The 12158-nt window shown below is 43.0% G+C and overlaps 1 protein-coding gene across 1 annotated transcript; it reads left to right on the top strand.

The window, feature by feature from the left end:
- The first annotated feature begins 271 nt into the window (after window positions 1–271).
- On the top strand, window positions 272–11843 carry FGFR1OP2 (FGFR1 oncogene partner 2). Its single transcript, XM_072331677.1, has 6 exons — window positions 272–379; window positions 3341–3477; window positions 4691–4808; window positions 5416–5558; window positions 8377–8490; window positions 9641–11843. Exons 1-6 carry the CDS (start codon window positions 376–378, stop codon window positions 9776–9778), a joined length of 654 nt encoding a protein of 217 aa, XP_072187778.1. The 5' UTR covers window positions 272–375; the 3' UTR covers window positions 9779–11843.
- The last annotated feature ends 315 nt before the right edge of the window (window positions 11844–12158 follow it).

Raw genomic sequence — 12158 nt, forward strand, 5'->3', positions numbered from 1 at the left:
GTAACGGCTCCCCCAGCGCTGGCAGGGGGAGCGCCTCTCCCCTCACCCCTCCTCACCCAACTCCCCGCCGGCCCCGCCAGCCAGCAGGGCCCCGGCGGCGCGCCGGGCTCACGCAGCCCCCATGGCCCGGCCGCCCGCCCCGCCGCGGGCCACCCTCCGCGGCTTCGCGAGATCCCGCGAGACCGCCCGCGCCCGTAGCAGCGCGGAAACGGCCAATGGGGGAGGTACGGGGAAGAGCGGACGGTAGGTGAGGCCTCGCGAGACTTGTCGGCTGAGGTGAAGCGCGGCCGCCCTCGCTCCACCCCCGCCGCCATTTGACAGCGGGGCGGGCAGCCGGGCCTCACCCGGCGCCGGGCGCTGCCGGAGCCGCCGGTCATGAGTGAGTGAGGGGGCTGGGGACACGGTGCTGCGATGGTGGGCAGCTGACGTGGGGAGGGACGGCGGGCGGTGGGACTGAAGAGGTTGGTGGGAGCGGGTCGGTCGGGAGCTGCTCTCTGCCTCGACCCGCCCTCTGTGTCGCGACAGGTGGCCTGAGTCGCGATAGGGCAAGGCGTGACTGAGGGAAGGCCAGACAGCGCACTCTGTAAAGCTCCTATAAACTGCGGGGCCGCGTAGTGTTACAGAGAAAAGGAAGAATTAGGCTACAGTAGAAGGCGGTTTTTAGTCCTGAGGAAAGAGCAGACGCAATACCAGAGGGAGGCTGCGGTGCTGGCGGAGCCTTTGTTTTTTGTTTGGTAAAGCGCAGCCGAATTAGGTAATGAAAGCAATTAGTCAATAGCAGGAGGCGGCAGGAAATGAGCGTGGGGCAGCGGCGTTGTTGCGCTGCTGGAGTTGCTGCTCCCACTGCTACCTGTTGGCCCTGGCCTGGAGCAGCTGCGGGGTGACAGCTGTGCACGGAGCTGGGGCGGAGGGCACCGAGGTGTGCTATTGTAGGCCTTGTGCTTGCAAACTGACAGTCGGTTTGAGGCTAATAGCCAGAAGGAATCCTAGTCAAGATTTGGGTCTTTGTGAGGTGACGGAGCACTGGAACAGGCTGCCCAGGGAGGTGGTGGAGTCTCCTTCTCTGGAGATATTCAAGACCCACCTGGACGCCTACCTGTGTGACTGGTGTAGGGAGCCTGCTTTGGCAGGGGGGTTGGACTCGATGATCTCTAGAGGTCCCTTCCAACCCCTACAATTCTGCGATTCTTTGGATATCGTGATGCAAACAGCAATCCTCCTCCTGGAGGACTGTGCAGAATTGTGTGCATGCAAACAGGCTGTGGCTTCAGGCTTGCCAGATCTCCCACTCCATGATGTGGGTTTGGGGCTGCTGCCTGATTCGGGGCTGCCTTCCTCCTGCACAAGGTGCACACACAGCTCCCCAGCTCAGACACCGTGAAAAAGCAAGTCAGTTCTGTACCAGGAAGGAGTCGCTTTTTGTCTCATGCAGTCAAAATGATAGTGCACGGAAAGATGAACATGTACTGTGTTTAAAATGTGGTGTCGATGCAAATTGTCGGAGGTGTTAACTGCATTGTAGTCTGAATGCACAACGTATTTTGTGCTCATGGGGAGGCCTGAGAGGCTTGTTTTGCAGTGGCTGGAGAATTCGTGGCCTGGGAATTGAGTTAATGTCTGCTCTTCGAATTCTCCTGAAACACTGAGCTAATTAAATCAACTGCTGTAGCAGTTCAGTCGCCCGTCATGGGAGTTCGTGTTTTGTCTGTAACCATTTTGTAGAGCAGTGAGAATGTGAGACCAGATTTGGCAGGAGGAGTAAGACACAAGAAAAGCAGATCCTTAAAAGCACCGCAATATATTGTTACCACCTGAAATGTTATCCAGAGTTCTAGCAGCATCTGGACAATACCCTCAGAAATATGGTCTGATGTTCGGGTTGTCCAGTGTGGAGCCGGTAACTGAACTTGGTGATCCTTATGGATCCCTTCCTATTTGGGACATTCTTTGATTCTATGTAATATTAAAAAGAGCTCCAGCTGCTAAACCACAGTGTGTAAGTGAACTGCCTGTGGTAACACACTGCTCTACTGAAGAACTCGAATACATAAATGCATCATATGGAAGTTAAAATCCAAACTTTAGTTGATAAATAGGAAGGAATTCACATTATGAATGTTTGTATGAAACGAATATGCCAAAGTGCTGCTGCTTTTGTGCTCTGTGCAGACATGAAGCTTGCTTGCTCAGGCTTTTTTGTCCATAAATAAGGCTTAACCTTTCTGTGATGGGATGGTCTGTAAGAGACCATTTTGCATCAAAAACTAAAGTAAATGTTACATGTGCTCCTCTGAACACAGGAAACGTAACAAAACTGCCAAATAAAAATGCTTTGGGGACTTTAGACTTAAAAAATTGAGGGGCTCACACAGACTCTCTGGAGAGAATACTGCAAGCTCTCTTGCTCGCTTTCCCCCAACCTAATGCTCACTGGTGGGATGTTCTTGCTGTCCTTGGACATCTTTGAGGAGAAAGGTGGAATCTCCTGTGTCTGAAATATCTTTTTAACTGCTTTACCTGGATGGTGGGAAAAGGTCGGCCGGGGATAATGCGGGGATTTCATCCCGCTTGGTTTTCTGGTCCATAGCGTGATTTGTAAAGGTGCCAAAGAAAGTTAGAAAATCAATTGGGGTATTTTTTTCCTGTAGCTTAGTGCGCACTGACCCCATAGGTTTACAAAAATCTCTCCTTTGGCAAAGTTGAGGTAATTTCTACTTACAGCTCCTGCAATTAGAAGGCTGGTATTTTACCTATGCAGTCTTAGCTAAATGGGGGTCTTGCTCTATCCTGTTGAAAACAGCACATTTTACCATTTCATTTCAGGCAGTGATGCTTGTGTTCATTTTCAGACGTGAAGATGACACAGGCCTTTGGCTTTCAGAGTTTTCCCTAAGTCATTTTCCTCTACACTGCCAGTTTTAGTTCTTCTTTCTCTACTGATTTAATTAATCAAAATCTTCAAGCCCTCTGTGTCCTTTTTGGCGTTCTCTTTTGTCTTGAATTTATACCTCTCCGGTAGCAAAAGAATATCAAATGCTCTCATCGCAACACGGTTTACTTTCGTTCCTTTGCTGTAATCTGTGATCTCAACAGTAATCAAAAAGCAGGAAATGGAAAGCCAGACTTGCAGTATTTTTTAGTCGTATGAATTTGTGTCTACTCCTAAAAGACAGCATGGGTCTAAAATGTCAGCTCTCGTTGTTTGGGGAAGAGGAGAATGTTGTAGTCAGCTGCTTCATACTTAGGAAAAGCGCATATATGTATGTGTGTTATAGGGATAGTGGTTCTCTCTATAGCAAACGGGTGCTGGTGTGAAAAATAATGCATTTCTTATCTTTAGAAATGAGTTGCACAATTGAGAAAGCCTTAGCAGATGCTAAAGCACTGGTGGAACGGCTGCGGGAACATGACAACGCTGCAGAAGCTCTTATTGAACAGACTACAGCTCTTAATAAACGGGTTGAAGCAATGAAGCAGGTTTGTTTTTCAACTTTGTTTACTCGGTCAGGAGTAGAACTTGGAAACACATCATTTAAAGTCATTTCTGTGGTCTGTTAAGCAATGTAGAATCGGCGTGTTATTTGGCTAATCCTTTAATGCCATACAAAGTATTCTTATTGTGGGTGTGGCTGTCATCTAAAATTAGGTTGTTTATAATTTAGTTTGACCCTGCGAGGAACTGTTGCCTGCTGTTCTAACTTAAACATTGAAAGCTGGCATTTCTGTTAAGAGCACAGGTAAAAATAGGGTTAGTGTCCTGCAAACCATTGTGTGCTGCCTCGTGTTTTGCTCTTCTGTAAAATATTACTTGTTCTGTGATTCAAATGGGCAGATTTAGTCATACAGAGGTCCTGTGGTAGTATCTTCTGTTTAGAATACTTTATCTTTTCACTGTCTCCTTTTCTTTCCAGGTAGCCTTTTAGGCTTATTCGCTATTATTTCCATTCTGATGTTAAGCTGTCCAAGGCATATCATTAGGTTGAGTGTGACTTTCACTAGAGAACTTCTGCAAAACATAAAGGTGTCTGCTGTCTTTCCACTTGGAAGTTCATCCTGTCATTTCTGTTTTAATACATGTTAATGAGCCTGTAAAGTAACAAAATCCTGCATATTGAGGTTGGTACTAGATGATCTTTAAAGTCCCTTCCAACCCAAACTATTGTAATGTTCTATGATACTGTATGCTTCATCCCTGTGAAACTAGTCATGCAGAGGCTTTGTAACCTTAGATCAACAGCATCACATTTCCCGACTTGTTGAGAGTCAGGACTCATGCATTTAGGTCCATGTTATTTGTACTCATACACGTGCTTTAAGGTATCAGGAAGCCACAGAGGTGTTAGTACCTCGTGGCTATTCTTTACCACGTGTTTGTCATCTATAATGATCTGATGGTGAATTTGACCTGCACCAGCTGAAGGTTAAACCACGCCCACTACGGAGACCTGAGGTATCAAACTTGGTTTAAAGTGAGCGTCTCTATAGGGCAGTAAGTTGACAACACCTCCAGATGTGGTTTTGGTTACATAATTAATTAAAATGAAACATTTATCTCGCTGGTTACAGACTTTGACTGACATTAGAACTGGTTCTTAGTGACTTGCTGAGTAACGTTTGCTGTTAGTTACTGAAATATGGTGGGTTTGGGTTTGTTTTTTTTCTTTGTTTTTGCTTTTTTTTAAATAACTAGTACCAAGAGGAAATTCAGGAGCTTAATGAAGTAGCAAGACATCGTCCTCGCTCTACATTAGTGATGGGTATCCAACAAGAAAACAGACAGATCAGGGAATTACAGCAGGAGAATAAAGGTAAGATTACCATTCTTTCATATGCAGGTTTTAGCCTGCATCACTCCAACCAGTGATACTTTCCTAACTGAACCAAGTCCCAAAGAATATTTTATAGAAGAATTTGTAAGCGAAACCTATCAGTTTAGCTAATCACAATATCATCTAATGCAAAGCCTAAATGGCTCAGCACCAGAACCATGATTAACAAAGAGAGCTGTATAGAACAACTGATTCAGTCCATACTTTGTGTTTGGTATAAGTGAGAAGATATAAGTACTGCTTCTACAGTGTAAGTATCTATATGAAGATATATTTTCCCATTTCTTTAAAATAACTGACATGTAAACAATCAGGAAAACTTGATGTATAAGTATAGTAGGACAATTCCTTCTGAAATTCCATACACAAGGACTTAACAAATGAACAGCAGTGCTTCTGACTGAACAGGAAGATTCTTGGGCAGTTACCACTGAAGTATTTGCAGACGCAGCCAAGACTTGATCATGGAAGGAGCGGGCATGCTTACTTAAGGGTTTATTTCCATTTTCTCAGGTGGTAGCATTTTTCCAGTGTGTTTCAGTTCTTGTCTGATAAAGTTTAACTGAATATCACATTTTATTGGTAGAACTGCGCACATCTCTTGAAGAACATCAGTCTGCTTTGGAACTCATAATGAGCAAGTACAGAGAACAGATGTTTAGGTTGCTTATGGCAAGCAAGAAGGATGATCCAAGTATAATAATGAAATTAAAAGAGCAACATTCCAAGGTAATTATTTTGGTTTATTGGCTTTAAGGGTTGTTTTGTTTTGTTTTTTCCACTAACATGTAAGTTAGTTTATAATAGATCAACACAAAACTTGCATCATCTCAGTTCTTATATTATTGTATGAACTAGTTCTAATGAAACACAAATGGGAAACTTGATCCATCTAGTAGGTCAACCTTACCAGCTGTTGATATATTGAAGCTTTTATCAAGTAGTCATTACCATATCTACTTAATTTACTTTTGCTTTGCCTAGGTCTTTAAAGCAGCTGCTCAGTTGTAGTTCAGGTATGCATAGATCTCAGTCTAAATGCCTCAGATTGCTGTCTTTAACTTCTGCTTGTGACTCCAACAAATAATTAGTTAATGTGCGCTTACTGGAAAGAGTGGAAGGAGTAAGCCAAACGTTTAGCAAAGCAGTACCAAAACGTTTTATTTGGTATTAGCGCTGTAAATTAGCTTTATCTCTTGTGTATTTGATACCTTTGGTACCCGGGTTAATCCTTTGGAACCAAGGCAAGAAAGGAAAATATCGGCCCTGAAATGGACTTCAAAATTTCATTTAGAAACAATTTTCTCGATTACAAGCTTGGGACAACAAAATAATAGTAATGGAAAATAGTGTTATTTAAGCAGGAGATTTAGGCTTCAGCATTTTTAGTAAGTTGGATCTCACAAATATACTTGATAAAAAGGATTTATTACCCTTTTCTGAGTCTTATGATTTCTGGAATTTTGTTATTTATCCCTCTGATCAGTCTTCGCCTCCAATAAGACTGACCAATCTTGAAGCAGTCTTTAAATAGTTCTTAGCACATTAACAACAAATTCCATAATACCTAACAAGTTAATCTCAACGTTACCAGTAATCACTGCTTTCTTAAGTGACAACTATCAACCTCAGTGGCTATTTGCAAAATATTATTCAACTCGTTAATTTCTGCAGCTCAACAAGCACCTGCCTTTAACAGAAAAGCAGTTTCTCTTAGCATTCTCGTGTGAATGAGAACTGCTTGTAATGAGCCTAAGCATGCTGTTTGATCTCCTGTTAGTGACCTTGTAACAGGCTCTAGATCATATTGATTGAGATGCCACATAAGCTAGCCACATGAGGACGGCTGTGTATCTAAAAGCCACTAATTCCTTCCCAGTCCTTCTCCAGGATACATCCTAGCCCACTCATTCTTTTACCATTGATCACAGCTTCCTTTCAAGCCAAATTTATTCTTTTAAGAAACTCTTGAAAAATAACTTTCAGTGAAGGAAAAATGCTCAATGCACTCACTTTCACTGGAAATTGAGAAGAATTTACAAGCTTATTTACAGTAAGCTCTTTTTCTTCTCCCCCCCCTTTTCCCTCACTTCCATGCTGCAAACGAACACTTAATGAGTAAACAGCTAAACCACAGCTTTGGCAGCTGAAACAGCAGAGAAGGATGGGAAGGGCCGATGTTCATTTTTAATGAAGTGTGATGTTGGTCAGGCTGTGATTCCAAGCAAAGGATTTTTTTTTATGATAGCTTAATTGTTTCTGAGAGTTCAAGGGCAAGGTGATCATCTGCTGGATGTGTGGACTTCTGATCAAGTTTGTGATTTAAAGATGGTATTTAATCTATGCTGTTGCTCACTGTACATAGCAGATTTCAGTCCTGCTGTTCTTTTTTTAGTATTATTAAATAATGTTGTGAATTTTGCCCAAAGGTCAGGCCAGGCATGGAGAGGCTGGCCTGTTAGTGGATTTGGAATAAGAAACAGGTTGAAAGACTGGACAAATTAAAAGCTTCTATAAATACATTAAAGTATTTGGCTTAACTGAACAGCAGTGAATGCCATAAGCACATAGGCTCTTCATCTACACTTTTCAGGAGAAATAAGCAGAGGCTCTATAAGCGCTTCCTGCTGATATGCTGGCCAGTGAGAAAGTAAAACATCATCCAAGCCAACGAGGTCCAAATAAGAGATCATTTCTTTGCAAACAGGGGAGATTATTCAAAATCTAACTTATCTAACTTCCCTGCAAAGGCTGTTATGCCTGTGTTCATGTCTCCTATCATCCCTCTCTTGGCAGTGGAACAAGATGAGCAAAGACAACTACCGCACTTATTTTTTTCTCCTCCATGAATATTTCAGTGAGATGCAGTAATTATTTCTAATAGCACCCTATCGGTGTTAATTAGCAGACAGAGGTCAGGCAGGACACAAGGGTGTTTCTAGAGTTCAGCAAGGACAAGGACCTCTGGAGTCCAGATCCCAGATAAGCTGAAATGGGAAGTGGATTTGAGCAGCAGTACCACAAAAAGGGCTCTGAGTTTTCCAACTTATGTCATAGTCATGATGACAGCTTTGCCTGCTCTTTCTAAGAGAGAAACGCCCACCCACGGGCGAGTACTGCCTGTACCAGACTTGGGACCAGCTTTCAAACAGCTCCAATATGCTGCTGTGCTCAGATGAAGTTGGCCTTCCTGCACATCCAGAAGGACTTACATCAGCTCCTGCAGTACAGGAAGTTCTTGCCAGAGCAAACACGTGGCTGTCTAACAGCCACCTGGGAGACATGGAAGCTGCCAAAGGCATAGTCGTTTGGGCATGTTTTCTTCTGTACAATTCCTCAAAGGGAACCGTGTGGCAAACCAGATTGATCTAAATGAACAGAACTGCAGTGGCTGCTCATGCTGTAGAGTTAGCGCTTCTTTGTTTAGGTCTGTGTTCACATTTTTATTGCATGACACGGCAGTTAAAATGCACATTTAATACTTTGATTATTTTTAGTAATGAAGAAAGCTTAGTACTAAAAATACTGTTTTATCTATATGGCGTAGGAACTACAAGTGCACGTGGACCAAATTACAGAAATGGCAGCGGTAATGAGGAAAGCCATTGAAATTGATGACAAGCATGGCTGTAAAGAGCAGGAACGTATCATTCAGCTTGAAGTAAGTGTGAGATCAAAACAGCGATGGTGCAAATAGGGATTTGTCTTCCTCTACCTTCCCAGTGTGAAATGCTCAGAATTGACTGTGAGACAAGAAGCTGTGATTACATACAGATGAGAGTCTGGCTGTCAGAACAGGGAAGCTGTCTGCCACTTATTCTGGGAGTTGTGGGAGCAGGTTACCGCTACCCAAATACGTTCACGCAAGCTTTAAATTGTGCTCCATGTCTCTAAACCAAATACCTTGTTCTGACCCTACAGTTGTATCTTTCTTTTACAGTCTTTAGGGTACTTTTACAGTACTTTAGGGTTTAGGAATAGCCAGCCTCCCAGGCATCGGCTGCCAGTACTCAAAGCCAGCAAAAAGATAGCTGCGTGCTATCTTCATGAAGCTGGACTGTTTCAGGTAATTAGGTTACTTAGGAGAATTAGTTTGATGTTGTATCAAGGAGCTGAGGGGGCCGTAGCTGACATGAGATTGGTCTCTGCTGCGATGCCATCTTTCCAGGACTCGAGAGCAAATCATGTTCTGTATTCTTGCAGTAGCTTTGCTAAAATTGCCACAAATCCTGAGATGCTGATTTAGGCTTTTGCTTTGGTCACCTGCCTGGTTTTCCAGTCTCCCTCAATATTAAATCATTTCCTTTGACAAAGGTTTTTCCAGCGCGCTACCGATTTGGCTGCTTTCTTATAAGACTTTGTGGAACCAAGTCACACGTTATTAACGTGTGAGGAACTGGGTGCAATGCTTAATTATTTCCAGTGCTGCTACCAACCCTAACAACAATTTTAAGTCAGTAAGCTATTCAGTAAAGGGATCCTTTCTGTTTGTAACTCTGTGGTAATCTGGCACATAAAACAATTGCCGCTTGGTGCACTTACCTTCTGGTGTAGTTTGTTGTGTGTTAAATGCCTTTGGTTCTGTTGTTCCCAGTGCTTCAGTTGTTTCTAGAACTCAGCCCTTAGCAAGGGAGTTAACCTTATCACAATTACTGAGTTACTGTTTCTCTGGAGTTACTGGATCTCATACTGCTAGTTTGTTGCATGTCTTTTGTAAGCCTGTTTGTGGTAAAGGGAAGGAGGGATCCTTCATGTAGTTCTCTGACTTCCTGGAGTTCTATTAAATGCCTTTTTTTATCCCTCGGTTATAGCAAGAAAACAAAGGCTTGAGAGAAATTCTTCAGATAACCAGAGAATCATTCCTGAACCTTAAGAAAGAAGATGCATCAGAGAGTACATCCCTTTCAGGATTAGTAACAAGCAGTGATTTGAGCCTGAGGAAGAGCTAAAGACTGTGGAAGCCAACCAGCTTTAATTGCACACTTTACAAATGGAATATCAGGGGTCACTTGTCAAGCACTTGTTACTGAATAGGGCACCAGCAGGCTTATGCATCTTGAGCTTCGGTTTAGTGGCTTTTACACCGTGTAAAATAAACTCCAGTCGGTACTGTCTGAATACCGTAGTGACAGATTAATTGCCATAGATCTAACTTCAGTAGGAAATGGGTTCGTGCACTTATGGAATTGGGAATTATTTTTATATGAAGTCATTTTACAAATAAAATACGTAATTTCACTTAATTTATATAATTTATTGCTCGGACAAAACTTCAATGCACCTATTATACAATAAATGCAAGAGTGAAAGTAGTCTGATCTCTGGCTAAAAGGTAGCGGCTGACTATGCTTCGTGCATGATCCATAGTTCATTTGTCCTTTTAGTTACTAAGGTTTGTGAAATTCAGCATTTAGCAACGAGCCTCTTTAATGCAAAGAGCCAGCAGAAAGCCGACGGGCTTCTGTTAGCCGCAGGCTGCCCTGTTGCAATGTAAGGCCAGTTGCTCAAACATAGGCAATACTTTTGGAGTTGTTTTTCCTTATGAGAGGAAATCAAGCTCAGTTCTCTGTAAGTGGCAGGCTGCTCTGTCTCATCTATTTCTTTGGGGATTGGCTGCCCAAAGTGAGGAACAGCAATTTGAAAGCGCTCAGACTGTACTGAGGGAAAGATAATTGGGAGAAAGAGGCGAGAAATTCTATGGCCAAGTTGGCAGCCTGCACACCTGTAACTATTATTTTCCTTCTTTAAGTACTGAATAGTCAAGGAGCTTTGTGCATTTTCACCAGGAACTTTCAATACGTCACACTGACAAGACTGCTCGCTTTTATTAGTGAAAAAGCTGCAGAGGTGAAAATGAATTAGCACTTGTAGAACAAGAAGTAGCTTGCATGGTATGCCTGTACACCAGGAGTGCTTCCTAAGACATATTTGCCATGAAAGAGGTGCTGAAATGATTCACAGCTGGCTTTTGTCAGACTGCTCCTTGTTCAAAGCGCTAAGGCTGTTGCTAAGACTGATGTGAGTTGCCACCTTTTGTTCAGCGTGTTACTGTAGTCTTTACTTGGAATGCATACTTGAAGTACAGTAAAAGCTTTCAGTCACAGAAGACTGCAGATGTACAGCCGGCATACACACTTTGGTATCAGGGCTGTTTAATAGCATACTTATGTCGCACAATGAGTTGAAGTACTCTGCAATCAGTTATCATTTAAACAGGTTTCATTTTCAGTTGCAACAATGCGAGCGGGATGGAGCATTAAGCGCTATCAAATGCGGCTGTTTTAAAAACAACATTGATTCAGTAAAACCTCCATAGACTCAAAGGTACGTGCAACAAAAGGTCTACAATGGAACTTTGGATTCCCAGTGGATGGGCTGACTTACAGGGAGCTTAATACAACCTTAAGCTCAAATGACACCTGCTGTGATGGATAAAACTTTGCCCATGCTTACATAACAGCTTTTTGCATTTCTGCTGTAGCTTGCAAGCCGGTGACTTATCAGCAGCAATGTCTGTTGTACCGCAGTGTGTTTTGGCACTGCCAGCTGGGAAGAATTTCTGGCTTCACGTTTTCCTACAAGTGTCTTTTCAGCTATTGGCTGCTATCAGAGACATTCGCATCCGTTTGACACTGAACGCAGCTCCACAGCCGACCTTCTGCTCTGTCTCCAATACAGTCTGCAGAGGGCGTAGCGGAGAAGGGTTGTTAGACTGTGGCAGTTCTTTAAGGTTGCTCTATTATGAAATAATGCTTGATTAGTGTTTATTTTTGTAAATTAAGAAATGTGACTTAATTTATCTACTCCTAGTCTTCACGTTTGATACTTCTCCCCTTCCATTCCCCTGACCTGATCACTTTAGGACTTTAAAGAGCCTTCACGTTGTGTGGAGTGACTATTTTTCATTGCATACCTGTTATTTTTGTAACGCGGATAGCTTAAAAAGAATTTATGGCTAGAATTGTGTACTGTACAGTAAACTTATTTTATCAATAAAGTTGACTGAAAATAGGGATGTCTGTGTGATTAAAGCAAGGCCCTGGATCCCAAATGAGCCTTGAGGGTGACCTTCCTTGACTCTGCCCTCATACGCCTCACCTGGAGTACTGCATCCAAGTCTGGGGCCCAAAGCACAAGAAAGAAGCAGAGCTGTTGAAGTGAGTCCAAAGGAGACCACAAAGATGCCCAGAGGGCTGGAGCACTTCTCCTATGGAGAAAGCTGGGGGAGTTGGGTTTGTTCATCTTGTAGAAGAGAAGACTACAGGGAGATATTGCAGCCTTCCGGTACTTAATTAATCAGAGCTTATAAGCAAGAGGGAGAGAAACGTT

This window comes from Excalfactoria chinensis, chromosome 1, assembly GCF_039878825.1.
Source record: "Excalfactoria chinensis isolate bCotChi1 chromosome 1, bCotChi1.hap2, whole genome shotgun sequence".
Taxonomy (NCBI): Eukaryota; Metazoa; Chordata; class Aves; order Galliformes; family Phasianidae; genus Excalfactoria; species Excalfactoria chinensis.